This window comes from Myripristis murdjan, chromosome 12, assembly GCF_902150065.1.
Source record: "Myripristis murdjan chromosome 12, fMyrMur1.1, whole genome shotgun sequence".
In the NCBI taxonomy this organism is placed as follows: domain Eukaryota; kingdom Metazoa; phylum Chordata; class Actinopteri; order Holocentriformes; family Holocentridae; genus Myripristis; species Myripristis murdjan.
In genome coordinates, this window is record NC_043991.1 from 200,818 (window position 1) to 217,500 (window position 16,683).

The following is a 16,683-nucleotide window of genomic DNA, read 5'->3' on the forward strand; positions in this document are numbered from 1 at the left end:
GGACAGAGCGTGAGGACAGACCTTCAGGACAGAGCATCAGGATAGAGCGTGAGGACAGAGCGTCAGGACAGAAGGACAGAGCGTCAGGACAGAGCGTGAGGACAGAGCGTGAGGACAGAGCATGAGGACAGAGCGTGAGGACAGAGCGTGAGGACAGAGCATCAGGATAGAGCGTGAGGACAGAGCGTGAGGACAGAGCGTGAGGACAGAGCGTCGGGACAGAGCGTGAGGACAGAGCGTGAGGACAGAGCGTCGGGACAGAGCGTCGGGACAGAGCGTGAGGACAGAGCGTGAGGACAGAGCGTGAGGACAGAGCGTCGGGACAGAGCGTGAGGACAGAGCGTGAGGACAGAGCGTCGGGACAGAGCATCAGGATAGAGCGTGGGGACAGAGCATCGGGACAGAGCGTGAGGACAGAGCGTCGGGACAGAGCGTCGGGACAGAGCGTGAGGACAGAGCGTGAGGACAGAGCGTGAGGACAGAGCGTCGGGACAGAGCGTCGGGACAGAGCGTGAGGACAGAGCGTGAGGACAGAGCGTCGGGACAGAGCGTGAGGACAGAGCGTCGGGACAGAGCGTGAGGACAGAGCGTGAGGACAGAGCATCAGGACAGAAGGACAGAGCGTGAGGACAGAGCGTCGGGACAGAGCATCAGGACAGAAGGACAGAGCGTGAGGACAGAGCGTCGGGACAGAGCGTCAGGACAGAGCGTGAGGACAGAGCGTGAGGACAGAGCGTGAGGACAGAGCATCAGGACAGAGCGTGAGGACAGAGCGTGAGGACAGAGCATCAGGACAGAGCGTGAGGACAGAGCGTCAGGACAGAGCATCGGGACAGAGCGTGAGGACAGAGCGTCGGGACAGAGCGTCGGGACAGAGCGTGAGGACAGAGCGTGAGGACAGAGCGTGAGGACAGAGCATCAGGATAGAGCGTGAGGACAGAGCGTGAGGACAGAGCGTGAGGACAGAGCATCAGGACAGAGCGTGAGGACAGAGCGTCGGGACAGAGCGTCAGGACAGAGCATCAGGACAGAGCGTGAGGACAGAGCGTCGGGACAGAGCGTCGGGACAGAGCGTGAGGACAGAGCGTCGGGACAGAGCGTGAGGACAGAGCGTGAGGACAGAGCATCAGGACAGAAGGACAGAGCGTGAGGACAGAGCGTCGGGACAGAGCATCAGGACAGAAGGACAGAGCGTGAGGACAGAGCGTCGGGACAGAGCGTGGGGACAGAGCGTCGGGACAGAGCGTCGGGACAGAGCGTGAGGACAGAGCGTGAGGACAGAGCGTGAGGACAGAGCGTGGGGACAGAGCGTCAGGACAGAGCGTCGGGACAGAGCGTGAGGACAGAGCGTGAGGACAGAGCGTCGGGACAGAGCGTGGGGACAGAGCGTCGGGACAGAGCGTCGGGACAGAGCGTGAGGACAGAGCGTGAGGACAGAGCGTGAGGACAGAGCGTGGGGACAGAGCGTCAGGACAGAGCGTGAGGACAGAGCGTGAGGACAGAGCGTCGGGACAGAGCGTGGGGACAGAGCGTCGGGACAGAGCGTCGGGACAGAGCATCAGGACAGAGCGTGAGGACAGAGCGTGAGGACAGAGCATCAGGACAGAGCGTGAGGACAGAGCGTCAGGACAGAGCGTGAGGACAGAGCGTGAGGACAGAGCGTCGGGACAGAGCGTGGGGACAGAGCGTCGGGACAGAGCGTCGGGACAGAGCATCAGGACAGAGCGTGAGGACAGAGCGTGAGGACAGAGCGTCGGGACAGAGCATCAGGACAGAGCGTGAGGACAGAGCGTGAGGACAGAGCGTCGGGACAGAGCGTGAGGACAGAGCGTGAGGACAGAGCGTGGGGACAGAGCGTCAGGACAGTGCGTCGGGACAGAGCGTGAGGACAGAGCGTGAGGACAGAGCGTCAGGACAGAGCGTGAGGACAGAGCGTGAGGACAGAGCGTGGGGACAGAGCGTCGGGACAGAGCGTGAGGACAGAGCGTGAGGACAGAGCGTGAGGACAGAGCGTGAGGACAGAGCGTGAGGACAGAGCGTGAGGACAGAGCGTGGGGACAGAGCGTCGGGACAGAGCGTGAGGACAGAGCGTGAGGACAGAGCGTGAGGACAGAGCGTGAGGACAGAGCGTGAGGACAGAGCGTGAGGACAGAGCGTGGGGACAGAGCGTCGGGACAGAGCGTGAGGACAGAGCGTGAGGACAGAGCGTGAGGACAGAGCGTGAGGACAGAGACATTTCCGGCTGCAGGAGCCGCCACACAATCCTCCTTTGCTTAAACTCCCTGTTTGGAACACGGCTGGACTTCTTATCCTGTCATTTGTCTCCGTCACACCCGGGCTTTTATTTTAAAGCCTGCACCTTTTTTCCGGTTGCCTTTTATTTTGACATGTCGCTCTGTGGACTTCCCGTTCTCCCTTCCTGGTGTGGATTTTATTTTGAAGGCCGAGCCGGAAGTGTCGCGGTGTTGAGTCGCGGTTTCCGGCAGAGATGGACGCGCAGAAGGTGAGTGACCGCGGAACAGACGACAAGAACTCCACCTGTCTGTCTGCCGGCCGAGCGACACACGGACAGACTGTCAGGCAGACAGACAGACAGGCAGACAGGCAGACAGACAGACAGACAGGCAGACAGGCAGACAGACAGACAGACAGGCAGGGGGTCGGTGTGTCGCTCAGCTCCGTTCACTGTCTCTCGTTGCCGTGTCTCTCTCTTTGGTCGAGCGAGCATCACTTTGAACAGCCGCTGCTGGACGGAAGAGCTGTCTCTCTCTCTCTCTCTCTCTCCCTCTCTCTCTCTCCCTCTCTCTCTCTCTCTCTCTCTCTCTCTCTCTCTCTCTGTGTAGTGAGCTCAGGTCGCTCGCCCCCCCCCCCCCCCCCCCCCACTGTGTCACACCAGCAGCTTCCAATAGGATTATCTCTCTGCCTGTCTCTCTGTATGTCTCTCTCCCTCTCTGCCTGTCTCTCTCTCTCTCTCTCTCTGCCTGTCTCTCTCTCTCTCCCTCTCTGCCTGTCTCTCTCTCTGCCTGTCTCTCTCTCAGAGCCTCTGACTCTGTAAAAATAAAATTGTGTTGAAATTATTTGAAGAAAAAAATTCTGTTTTTTTTTTAAAGTCCAAAATGTTTGAATAAAAGTTTTTTTATTATTATTAAAATGTAGATGAGCATTAAAATCCAAATTCTAACCAAGTATTTTACACTAAAATTATTAAAATAATTACATGATATTAAAATGTCATTATCATATGAAACAGTTTTCTATATATTATCACTGGACATATTAGGGCTGCACGATTATGGCCAAAATGATAATCACGATTATTTTGATCAATATTGTAATCACGATTATTCATCATGTTAGGGAAAGCATCTGTGTTTTTATTGCACTACTTTTAAACAAACAATATATGAACAGTTTTCAGTGCAAAATGAAACTTTAAATAAGAATAAATGCTTAATAATAAAAATTAAAATTATTTGACTAGTGTGATCGCTCCGTTCCGTGCTTGAATACAGCACACCTCCCCCGCTCTGGCACGGTGGGAGGGCGTGTGCTCCAGCACGGCACGGGCGTTCATGCACGAGCACATGCACGGTCACGCACGCAGCGCGAACGTGGATACAACGTAAATCATGCAACTTCCCTCCTGCCTCCACAAAATCGATTAATGCGCACAGCGATTACGGCGAATGGCCGCGTCGCGCGATCAATAATCAGCCATGTTGTCTGTGTCGCTGTCCATGGTGCTGCTGCAACCGCGTATAAACAAAAGCTGATTTATGATGAAAGGCATATATGGCAGTCTGTGTGAGCCGCACCTGTCAGATCCAGCAGACCTGACCGGGTGGGTATCGGGTGGGCATCAGGTGGGCATCAGGTGGGCATCAGGTGGGCATCAGGTGGGCATCAGGTGGGCATCGGGTGGGCATCGGGTGGGCATCAGGTGGGCATCGGGTGGGCATCAGGCAGGCATCAGGTGGGCCAGCCGCAGCACCGCACTGTGCGCCGCCACCCGGTTGAATGTAGCAGCAGCTGACATGCCGCTCCGGCTGTCAGTTGGACCTTTCTGAAGGAGGAGGAAGTTACCTCTGAAACTGTCAAGGTAAATAAACATCCCATGTCTGATTAAAAGCAACAAAAACGTCTTTTAATTGAAAGATTATTAGTTAAATATTAGTATCTGAACTATATTGATTTATAATGACGTCGGAACATGCCTGTTGTCGTATTTGAACGTGATGACGTGCACACCGGGGGCAATCGTGCTTGGGCACGTTTGGGCTTTAGGTAATGTGAGTGCAGGCCAGCCGGGGACTGGGGAGGGGGGATTTTGGCTTCAGCAGGATACGGAGCAAACGGCCCTCTGTGAGCGGCCCTGAGGAGCCTCTCTGACGGGGAACTTGATGCAGGAACTGCCGTCGCCTCCCTTCTCCTCCCGACATGACTCGCTCTCCTCAGGCCACCCAGTAACTTGAGGCTGCCGCTCATAGGCGGAGTTTGAAATTTGCGCTGGGGGGGGCAAACATTTTTTTAAAATTATTTTATTTATTACAATACCAAACATAATGTAATTCATATTTATTTCTGAAAATAATCTTATTTTATTGCATTGCTTAAATGTTTATAGATATGTATACAGGAAAAAAAAAATATTGGACCTATTTTTGACTCAATGTAGTGACACATTTCAGACGCTAGGGGGGGCAATGCCCCCCCCCCCCCCCCCCCCCGCAAACTCCGCCTATGCTGCCGCTGCAGGGTGCGCTCACTTGTTATTTAGGCAGCTTAATGAAGCCCTAACCGTGCGTTCGCCCCCTGGTGGTTGGCTGACTGCTGGCTGAGAAAGTGCCTGATTAGATTCGCAGCAGAGCCGCATTTTACATGTAAGTATCGCCGACGATCAGGCTCATTTAATTGTGGCAGCCAAAATCATGATCACGATTAAAATTCGATTAATTGTGCAGCCCTAGGACATATTATTTATTTTACACTGTAAAACAAAATGAGCAGTGTGTCAAAATGAAAAGAAAATTAAAAGAAATTGTAATAAAACATAAAAATGAGAACAAATAAGTAATAACCCTAAAAAAACATTGAGTGTATAAATTCTTAAAATGATTTAAATTAAACAAAAAATAAATACAAAATGCAAAAAACCTAAATAATCTGAACAAATGAAACAAGTGTTAGCTCCCGATTCTTTTGTTGAAAGCCCGAGAACAGACCAGAGTTCATCTTCAGCTCTCAGATGATATTATATTTACGGTTATTTGTCTGTGTGCGCGTGTGTGTGCGCGCGCGCGCGCGCTTGCATGTGCGTGTGCGTGTGCGTGTGTGTGTGTGTGTGTGTGTGTGTGTGTGTGTGTGTGTGTGTGTGTGTGCATGTGCGTGTGTGTGTGTGTGTGCACGCGAGACACAGGAAGCGCTGCACAGGATCGTCTCCACGTTGGCCAATAAGAACGCGGAGCTCCGTTCCTTCCTGGAGACGGTCGACGTCACGCTGTCCGGCCTGCAGGTACGAGCGATCTGATTGGCTGCTGGAACTGTCCATCATGAAGGACAAACTCATGAAAACAAAAATGGAAACCAGTTTAATTTGAATTTAATTAACAAAAGAGAAGAAACTGTAGGGGGAATGTAATTAATTTTTTAATAATTATGATTATGAGGAGTCAATATAATTCAATTTTATAATTTTAACAACATTTTCTAAATCAAATTTATTTACAGATAAAATTAAATTAAAAAATCAAATTATCACAGAATTAGTGAAGTGAATAAAGTTATCAGGTTGAAGAACGTCGGCCACTTTCAACAAGTCAAAGTTCTCATTCAAGTAAAAGGAAATCTGTCCAATCAGGACGAGTCGTGGCAGGTGACATCACAGCTGGAGGCGGAGCTGGAGCGGCTGCGTGCAGCCCTGGAGGAGAAGGGGGCGGAGCTACGAGGAGCCATCAGGGAGGAGCAACACAGGAAGGAGGCGGAGCTCCAGGTGAACACACTTTGTTTCATTCGTTTTTTTACACATTTTTATTCTTTCTTTTCTCTTTTTGCGACATGAATTTCTAATGTTTTTACTTTTTATTGTTTTTGGTTTTTTTGGTCGACTTTTTGCCGTCACATGTTGTCACATGTTGTCACGTGTTGTGTGTTCTGCGTTCCTGATGTCCGCCTCAGTGTGTCGGCTCTGTGTGTTTGTGTTCTACGTTTCGTCAAAGCAGGAAAAATCATTTCCATCTAAAAAACGATGTTTCCAGATGTTGTGCCTGTCGTGTTTCACGCTGAGCTTCTGTTTCTGCCCCCAAAGACGACAGACGCCCACCCAAGCTGGGCGTCCCGGCAACGCCTCTCTTATCTTGGTTGTGTGTGTGTGTGTGTGTGTGTGTGTGTGCGGCAGCGGCAGCGTCTGGAGGCCGAGGCGGCTCTGGAACATTCTGCTGAGGTGCTGCGGTTTGCTAACGAGGCGCTGAGCATCGCTAACGAGGACGACTTCGTTAAGGTGCGGGGGGGCGGGGCCAACCGCTCTTCAGACTTTATTATTCATTTGTAATTTCACTGCAATATTTTGTGCTAATTTTACGTCTTTTCCTGGAAATTTTGTAATATTGTATAATATTTCATTTTTTTGTCATTTTATTGTAACTTTTTTAAATTTGTTTTTGTTTTTTATGATAATTTTCCTTCCTAAAATTTTCCCCTCATATAATTTTTTCAATTTTCTTATTACTTGAAATTAAAGAGAAAAAATTTGAAGAAAATGATTGTAAAGTTATTAAAGAAACTACAATACAGACTAAAAAATGACTAAATTCTTGACACATTTCAGGAACTCAAAGTTTTGAAAACAAATTGTACTTCAAAATAAAAGCCACAAGTGCTGAAGTGAATTTTAGCAGAATTTTGCTAAACGCCGTTCCTAAACTCTATTAATGGACACATATCCCATGATCCTTTGTGGCAGCGAGGTAAACACCAGCAGGAGTGGCAGAGCGAGTGTGTGTGTGTGTCTGTGTGTGTGTGTGTGTGTGAGTGTGTGTGTGTGTGTGTGTGTGTGTCTGTGTGTGTGTGTGTGAGTGTGTGTGTGTGTGTGTGTGTGTGTGTGTGTGTGTGTGAGTGTGTGTGTGTGTGTGTGTGTGTGTGTGTGTGTGTGAGTGTGTGTGTGTGTGTGTGTGTGTGTGTCTGTGTGTGTCTGTGTGTGTATGTGTGTGTGTGTGTGTGTGTGTGTGTGTCTGTGTGTGTGTGTGTGTGTGTGTGTGTGTGTGTGTGTGTCTGTGTGTGTCTGTGTGTGTATGTGTGTGTGTGTGTGTGTGTGTGTGTCTGTGTGTGTGTGTGTGTATGTGTGTGTGTGTGTGTGTGTGTGTGTGTGTGTGTGTGTCTGTGTGTGTGTGTGTGTATGTGTGTCTGTGTGTGTCTGTGTGTGTATGTGTGTGTGTGTGTGTGTGTGTGTGTCTGTGTGTGTGTGTGTGTGTGTGTGTGTGTCTGTGTGTGTCTGTGTGTGTATGTGTGTGTGTGTGTGTGTGTGTCTGTGTGTGTGTGTGTGTATGTGTGTGTGTGTGTGTGTGTCTGTGTGTGTGTGTGTGTGTGTGTGTGTGTGTGTTCTTTACTAAGCGAGTGTGTCGGTTCGTCGGCCGATGGGAGCGCGTCACATGACCAACACGTGTCGCTCAGCGAGCAGAGAATCTCCCATCAGGCTTTGGGGTTTGGCCTCAGGGCGACGCCTCCACTTTGTGTTTAACCGTCAGACGCAGAATACGCCACCTGTCTGCCGAGAGCGGCAGAGCGCACAAAGCTCTCCTGTCTGCGCCCCCTGGAGGCTCGCTGGCCCCTCAGCGCTGTGGGCGGCGCCCGGCGGCGGTGTGGCTCCGTGTTCGGTCACATGCACGTCGACGGCTGCAGCCGCGGCGGCCAGGTGAGCCCTGAGGCGAGCGGCGGGGCGGAGCCAGGCTCCCGGGACGCTCGCCGGCTCCTGTTGGTGTTTAGCTCGCTGCCACAAAGGATCATGGGATATGTGGCCATTAATAGAGTTTATGGCCGGCGTTCAGAGAGCGCCCTCCTCTGGTCACACCGTGCAGGTGCATGGGGCGAGCCTCTCAGCGCTGCACAAATAAAACCTTTCAAAACAAAAGTCCCGTCCCACCAACTCATGGCTCTCAAGAAGTTTTATGTTTTATTTTTTTATTGAATTTTTTTATTTTTTATTTATTTGTTTTAAATTTTGGCAAAAAAATGTAAACAGCTGTTTTTTTTTCCCCAGGCTGCACGGCAAATCAAAGACCGGTACGTCTGTTTTTATTATTATTGATTAGATTCAGATCACATGAAGGCAACACACACTCACACACACACACACACACACACACACACACACACACACACTCACACACACACACACACACACACACACACACACTCACACACACACACACACACACACACACACACACTCACACACACACACACACACACACACACACACACACACACACACACACACTCACACACACACACACACACTCACACACACAGGTACTCAAAGACTAAAAATAGGACTCAAGAGAAACCAAACAGACCGTCAGCATGAAATCAGTGTGCAAAGGGCAAATAAATAAATAAATAAGTAAACATGTGCAGACCCTGCTCAGCTTCTTAATGACGACTCCAGGACAGGTGGTCTTCATGTGCTCTCCCAGAAAACAGAAGCTGGAGACCCTCTCCACACACTCCCCACCAGTGAACAGAGGGAGGATCTGTTTTCTTTCTCCTGAAGTCGACGATGATCTCCTTGGTTTTCTTGGTGTTCAGGATCAGGTTGTTCTCCGTGCAGCACACAGGCAGCCGCTCCACCTCATCCCGGTATGAGGATCCATCCCCTCCTGAGATGAGCTCCACCCCGGTGGTGTCATCAGCAGACTTCATGATGCTGTTGGTGGGGTGTGTGGAGGTGCAGGCGTGTGTGTAGAGGGTGTAAAGTAGGGAGCTTAACACACAGCCCTGAGGGGAGCCGGTGGTGAGGCTGATGACTGAGGAGACATGGGGGCCGACTCTCACCCCCTGGGGGCGCTCTGTCAAAAAGTCTTTGATCCAGCAGCATACAGGGTCAGATATTCCCACCTCACACAGTTTTGACACCAGTCTGTTGGGTAGGATTAAAGTCCACAAAGAGCAGCCGTCTGGAGGTCCCCTGATGCTCCAGGTGGGACATGACAGCGTGGAGGACTGGGGTTATGGCATCCTGTGTGGACCTGTTGGCCCTTTATGCGAACTGAAGAGGCTCAAAACCAGGATGTAAGATGGAGGTGATGTGGGACCGGACCAGTTTCTCAAAGCATTTAGTGACAATGGGTGTGAGTGCCACCGGACGGTAGTCATTTAAGGTGCTGATGGTGTTTTTCTTGGGGAGTGGGACGCTGATGGAGGACTTTAGGCAGGGAGGGATGGTGGCCTGACTCGGGGACTGATTGAAGATTTTAGTGAAGACCCCGGCCAGCTGAGCTGCACAGCCCTTAAGCTCCTGACCAGTGACGCCGTCAGGGCCCACGGCTTTCCTTGGATTCACCGTGCCCAGTGTGCGCCTCACCTGATGCTCCTCCACCGTGAAGGTGTTGCTGCTGTGGGCCGGTGGGTGTGGTGAGGACATCCCTTGTGACGGCACCTCAAAGCGGGCAAAGAAGTTATTCAGCTCCTCTGCCAGTGAGGCGCCACCAACGTCAGCTGCCAGGCTGCTGGGTCTGTAGTTTGTAATGTGTTGGACCCCTCGCCACACCTGCCTAGAGTCATTGTCCTTAAAACAGTCCTCTATCCTCCTCTTGTATTCAGCCTTTGCCGCCCTGATTCCCCTGTTCAGGTTGGCTCTGGCGGTGCTGTAAAGCTCCCTCTCCCCCGACCTGAAGGCAGTGTTCCTCTCTCTGAGCAGGCACTGCACCTCTTTAGTCATCCACGGCTTCTTGTTTGGATAGACCTGAATGTGCCTGTCCACCGTGACGGTGTCTGAACAGAACTTAATGTAATCCAGGACAGCTGGAGTGTTCTGCTCCAAGCTGTGATGTTCAAACACATCCCAGTTTGTCATCTTGAAGCAGTCCTGCAGCTGCTGACATGCTCCTTCAGGCCAGGTCTTAAGACTTCTAGATGTGGTAGGAGAACTTCTCCTGAGGGGGGTTTTCCAGTATCAAGAGCAGGGACAGGTGGTCTGACTGACCCAGATGTGGTAGTGTCCCAGCCCTGAAGCCCTGCTTGATGTTAGAATAGAGACTTTCTAATGTTTTTCCTTCCCTTGTAGCACATTTGACATGTTGATGTCATTTGGGGAGCGCTGTTTTTAAATCAACATGATTCAGATCCCCCTACAATGTGAATAGCTTCAGGATACATGCTGACTGCTAATGGTGTCATGCAACAGTCCGAGGGCTTGGTTAGCATTAGCATCTGGGGGATGTACACAGCAGTAATAAAGACAGCAGTAAACTCCCGTGGCATTTCTCAGTCATGGCCTCCAGGTTTGGAGGACAGTGGCTGGTCCCCCTCCTCTGCCCTTACCGGAGTTTACAGTTCTGTCCCAGCGGTGTAGCGTGCGGCCTGCTAGCTTGATAGCTGCGTCTGTGACAGAGCCAGGTTTCCGTGAAGATCAGCGCACAGCAGTACTTCACTGTGTTGTTGGTAGAAACCTGTAGCCGCAGTTCGTCCACCTTGTTGGCGAGGGATCTTGTATTTGCGAGGTAACCGCTGGGAAGTGGAGGTTTGTGTGGGCTTCTGCGTAGCCTCGCTAGCGCACCTGCTCAATATCCTTTTGGTTAAAGGAAAAATGCTGGGGGTCATGGAGCTTGAGGCTAAGGGCTCTAGTTTCCCGGCGCAGCGCAGGGTGGCGCAGTGAGGCCAACCCCCCGCAGAGCTGGTTTCAAGCAGCGCAACCCAAGGCATGCTCAGTTTGGTAGTTTGGCAGATGGAGGTGCGCTGAAATGGGAGTGGCGTTGCAGCAGCGGGAGGTGTTAACAGATTCGGCTTGGCGTAGTGACAGTTTCGTGCCAAAAGGCTTCGCCGAGGTGCGCTCAAAGCTCGCCTCCTGAAACCAGGTCTACAGTCAGTGCAAGGTGGAGCGCAGCCGGCGCAGTGGAAGTTTGGCTGAGCGGCGGGCACACGTCACCAAAACCTCACAGGCAGGTGTCCAGAATGTCAGGCACATTAACAATGCAATAAATACCCACTGAAACCACTATTCAATGCTACTATCTCAATTAGCACGTTTGGCAGCGTCATGGAAACCCAACCTGATCACCTGTCAGTCAAACAGTGTGTCCAGTATGGTGATGTCTTTTTTCCAGTCAGGGTGTCTGGCGCTGCTCATGTTAACTACCCAGTTCTTCTTCCGTATAAATAAATATTCCACTCAAATCGAAAATGTAAAATGCATCAGTTCCTTGCCAGACTCTGGGTGTTTAGAACAGCGAATGTAAAAGCTTTCATGAACCGGATTTTGTTTTAATCTCTAGTGTGTTGTTGCATCAGTAAGTGATGGAGTCGAAAGTTGCAAAACAAACATGTATTTATAAGAATATGGCGAGGATTATCCTTTGAGGTAAAAACATTCATGATAAATGGGGGTAAAAATCAATAAGTTTAACAGACGGTGACAGAGCTGGAAAAAAAGAGATGCGAGGCAGGCAGGTCATGGAAAGACAGGGGACTCAGGAAGACGAATTTAAGGATAGATGCATGGATGGATGGGTGGATGGATGCATGGATGGATGGATGGATGGATGGAGGGATGGATGGATGGGTGGTTAGATGGATGGGTGGACAGATGGATGGCAGGTATCTCTAGCAACATTGCAGCAGCCAAGCCTGGCCTCACTGTCCTGAGTGTGTGTTGCTGCTGCTCTCTTCTTCTATGTCAGTTGTGTAAACGTTCATTACGCCTTTGTGCAGCACATTTGAAAGGCGAGGACAGGGGCTCATTTGATTGGTTTAAAGTGAATCGGCTGAGTCAAACCCACTCCACGCCTTCTCTCCTCCCTTCCGCCAGTAGGAGGGATGGCGGAGGACTCGTGCCACGGCGCACGGCGTGCCAAACGTGCAAAATCCACCTGGCCACACCCAGCTGGCGAAGCGCAGGTGCGTGGTGCCCCCGCCTCGCCCGGTCTGCGAAACTAGAGCCCGTTGTTCCTGGGTTTCCTCCCTAAAATCAGATGTGTTCAAACGATTATAAAAGCAGTTAAGAGCATTGGTTAGTTCAGTGTCTGAGTTGAAACTGTTTAAAGTGACGTTTGTGCCATTTTTCATGTTTTGGAGGCCAGCAGTAGCCTTCATGCTGGACCAAGCTGACCCAGCGTTGTTAGCAGCCATCTTCTTCTCCAGCTCAGGCCTGTAGCTCGTTTTGCTGTTAAAATCTCTAATTTAAGCTCCGGTCTGATGCTACTCCCTTTTTAAAGGTACACTTCTTTTCCTTTATGCAAGACTTCACTGATTTAGTGAGCCATGGTCTGTTGTTGGGGTAAATTTGAACTCTCTTACAGGGGACAATCATGTCTCTACAGAAAGCAACAGAAGAGCATATACAGTTCCTCTCAGTCATCACAGGCCTGCGTGAACACATCCCTGCAGGGAAGCTTTGAGCTTCTTCCCTCTTTAAAACTCCTCTCAGCTGTGATCTGCAGAACCCAAAGGGGGAAGAGGGAGTGATTTAAAAGCATCTTTAATTGACCCATAACATAAATCCAAAGTCTTACCCCACCTGGTTGGGCAGGTAACATATTGATAGAAATTTGTCAGGTGAAATGGACTGCAGTTTTTGGACGACATCAAAAACAGAGTTTGCCTTTGGGTGAATGTGAAGTATTGTTGGGGAAAAAGTTGGGGAAATTCACGGGGCAGTGACACAGAGTTCAGCTGCTGTGCAGGTTTTCTCTGACAGTCTCCGAGCTGCAGTGTCGATTCAGACCAACAGCAGCACGTCTCTGCGGCGGATATGACGTGTCCCGCCGAGATCGCCCATGAGCAAGGCAGTAAAAGCCACAACGCAGCAGAATACAGCGGATCAGTTTCAGTAAACAGCAGTGAGACACACAGGTATTACAACAGGAAACGCCCACCTGTCGCCGTGTGAAGGATCAGTCACACAGGGTGTATGTCAAGGGCTTTTATTGTGGAAGAAAGGCAGCAGTGGAACAGAACTGTACAAGGAGACACACACACACACACACACACACACACACACACACACACACACACGGTGAAAACAAACCACCAGTGTGTGCTGGAAGCCCCGCCTCCCTTTACTTTCTCTTCAACCCCGCCTCTTTCCATCCGGTTGCCAGGGTAACCATGGCACCAGCATTCCGCCTGACGACGCGGCCGGCAGCCAATCAGAGCATGGCTTGCTTCATGACGGACTTCAGCCAGGAAGAGGCGGGGCTCCGGCGGCTTCACTTCCTGCCTGGTGCGTCACATGTTTGTTTTGTTTGTTTTTGTTTGTTTGTTTTTGTTTTCGTTTTGATGATTGTTGCGCCTCGTGCTCCCCTGCAGTCCCTCGGCCTCCGGAGGTGGACGCCTCTTCCTGCTTGGTGCGGGACAACGTCGTCACCGTTGCCTGGCGACCAGTTGCCGATGGCGATGGAGACGGCGAGCGAATCGAGCGCTATGATCTGGAGTTCCGCAAAACAAACGACGACAGCGGCGAGAGGAGCGATGCATGCTGGGAGAGGATCAGCAACATCCGGGCGAACGAGTTCACCATCACAGGTGAGAGAGGGGGCGTTTCCTTTTCATGTTTACATTTTCACACACACACACACACACACACACACACACGTTCATATTTCTGTCAGTGGTTGAAATGGTTTCGTCGCAGGTCTGAAATTCGATTCGCCGTTCATCTCCGTTCGAGTTCGAGCGGCCAATAAAGCAGCCGCCGGCGACTTCTGTCAGCCCGTTACCATGGAAACGAGAGGTGAGCAGAGGCATTTTTAAGCTCTGACCTTGTTTTTATTAAATGAAGCTGAACAAGAATTTAAAACGCATGTTCAAATGAAGGTAACATCACAGACATTAAGATTTAAAAAAGCTGTGATTTCTGTTGTCATGTTTTGTTTTATTGTTATTGTTTACAGAAAATGACCAAAACCCATCAAACACAACAGAGCACGACTTTTAAAAAGGAATTATCATTTTATCAGTTAATCTATAAAATTCCCACACACACACTAACACACACACACACACACACACACACACACACCCTAACACACCTGTGGGCACGCAGCATCAGCTGTAGTCAATCAGCTGCAGTGCCATCTTGTGGTGACATGCTGACAGTGACTCTGCTTACTGATTGGTTGATTGACTGATTGGTTGATTGACTGATTGGTTGATTGATTGATTGAAATCAAGTGACTTTGTTCAGATTGAGAAGGTGTTTGTGTTTGTCGCTGCGTCTCGGCCGCGCAGCGTTCTCGTTCGGCCTGGACGCGGCGAGCTCGCACCCGGAGCTGCAGGTGGACGGGGACACGGTCAGCTGGCAACCGCTCGGGGTCAAAGGTCACGACGGGCGACTGAGAGCCAAGGAGAGTGGGAGCAGGTGAGAAAACAAAAATGTTGGAAATTATGATTCTCTTTTTAAAAACATATAATATTAGGGGTGTAACGGTACCTGTATTCATACTGAAAATTTTCGGTGCAGGGCGTTGGGTTCGGTGTGGGGCGTTGGGTTCGGGGCGGGGCGTTGGGTTCAGTGCGTTGGGTTCGGGGCGGGGCGTTGGGTTCAGTGCGTTGGGTTCGGGGCGGGGCGTTGGGTTCGGTGGAGGACGTTGGGTTCAGTGCGTTGGGTTCGGGGCGGGGCGTTGGGTTCGGTGGAGGACGTTGGGTTCGGTGCGGGGCGTTGGGTTCGGTACGGGCCGTTGGGTTCGGTGCGGGGCGTTGGGTTCGGTGCGGGCCGTTGGGTTCGGGGCGGGGCGTTGGGTTCGGTGGAGGACGTTGGGTTCGGTACGGGGCGTTGGGTTCGGTGCAGGACGTTGGGTTCGGTACGGGGCGTTGGGTTCGGTAATGGGCGTTGGGTTCGGTGCAGGACGTTGGGTTCGGTACGGGGCGTTGGGTTCGGTACAGAGGTGTGCAGCACAGGTGAGTTACCACACGAGTATAAAAGGTGGTGGAACATAAGTTTCGTTTTCATTTCTCCGTATCCACCTGGAGCTACATGTGTGAAACAGTAGAGGGCAGCAGTACGCCGGGGAAGCGTCTAGTCTCTTGAAGAAGAAGCATAATAAGCTCCACCTGAAGCCTGAGCACTGACGTCATGGCTATGGCTAATGCTGCCGAAACCGGCATCAGCGTGAAACTAGAGCTTGAAGAGCGCCCCCTGTCGTTAAAATCTCCTGTTGGGAAAACTTTGGCTTCCTGGTCAAATTTTGCAACGGACAAAGACAAACGAAGGCAGTGTGCCGACGCTGCTCAGCTGAGATCGGATGCGTTCATGGAAATACGACAAACAGGCTGTTTCATTGGAAACGGCGTCTGAGTGTGAAAATCTCTGGGACAAGAAAAAAAAAAAACACCCTCATGCAAACAGCTGACTGCAGCGTTCAAGCAGCCTCTGCCGACCGTTCAGATCGGGCCAAGGCTATAACAACTGCCATCAGAGTTTTTATAAATATATATTTTATATATATCTTGTTTATTTGAGAATATTTTATTTATTCGAAAACTTATTTTATATATATTTTTCTTTATTTGAGAAAATTTTACCTATTGGAAAACTTATTTTATATATATTTTGTTTATAATGAGAATATTTATTGGAAAACTTAATACCAACACTTGGCAGCAGTATTCTATTTTTTTTCCATGTTTTGTATAAAGTTACAATAAAGTTCCTAACAAACATAAAATTGCTTATTTAAAGCAATTTTATGTTTTGCATTTTGTTCCCATACTGTATCTAAAATGTTCCGAATCGAGACCTCAAAACTGAGGTGCGTACTGAACCGTGATTTTTGTGTATCGTTACACCCCTATATAATATTCATGTATCGTTTATTCAATTTTATTATTCCTTCATTAATTTTTTTTTGTTTATTTATTTTGTTTTATTTTTATATTGGAGAGTTTTTATTAGTTATTTTGATTTTTGACTTTTAATTAAAAATATGAATCCTTTAAATCTTTTTTATTTCTCGTTGATTATTTATTAAATAAAATGAAATGAAAACATAAAAATAATGCATTTCAGTCGTAATTTACTGATATTTTTGTTTTTATGAATCTCATTTTATTTTTTTATTTTTTCCAACATTCTTTATTATTATTTTTTGTTGTGTCTATTGTCATTTATTTATCTATTCATTTGTATTTATTTTTTATTTTCTTGAATCTTTTTTTTTTTTTTTTTTTTTTTTTTGGACTTACCCACATTTAGTTTTTACGTCACTGTTACCTGTTTTCCAGCAGCTGCTGTTGCTAGGCGCCCCTCGCCTCCCGTTCTAAAGCGTCCAGGTAGAAACTCCGCCCGCCTCCTCGTTGCCTAGCAACCATTCACCCATCCCCATCCCACGCTTCTCACCAGCCAATCACATCCACCGTTTGTTTCTCACAGTAACGATCACGATGAGCATCACTGCTGCATCATTGCTTTGGCTCAATCTGATTGGCTGCTGTCTCTGCATATCGTTAATAATTATGTTGTTGTATTTCTTGTTTTCT

General features: G+C 49.4%; 1 protein-coding gene across 2 annotated transcripts in view; it reads left to right on the forward strand.

Moving 5' to 3' along the window:
* Positions 1-2,407: 2,407 nt before the first annotated feature.
* The window catches only part of fsd1l (fibronectin type III and SPRY domain containing 1-like), a 17,094-nt gene continuing 2,818 nt past the window's right edge, over positions 2,408-16,683 (forward strand). Inside the window, exons 1-9 of one of the 2 annotated variants that reach the window (XM_030065174.1) lie at positions 2,408-2,503; positions 5,417-5,512; positions 5,858-5,989; positions 6,395-6,496; positions 8,252-8,274; positions 13,308-13,429; positions 13,516-13,731; positions 13,841-13,939; positions 14,437-14,566. In XM_030065174.1, the coding sequence (XP_029921034.1) occupies positions 2,489-2,503; positions 5,417-5,512; positions 5,858-5,989; positions 6,395-6,496; positions 8,252-8,274; positions 13,308-13,429; positions 13,516-13,731; positions 13,841-13,939; positions 14,437-14,566 (935 nt within the window). In that variant the 5' untranslated portion in view covers positions 2,408-2,488. The remainder of the gene's footprint in view (positions 2,504-5,416; positions 5,513-5,857; positions 5,990-6,394; positions 6,497-8,251; positions 8,275-13,307; positions 13,430-13,515; positions 13,732-13,840; positions 13,940-14,436; positions 14,567-16,683) is intronic. The other variant, XM_030065175.1, reaches the window with a different exon arrangement.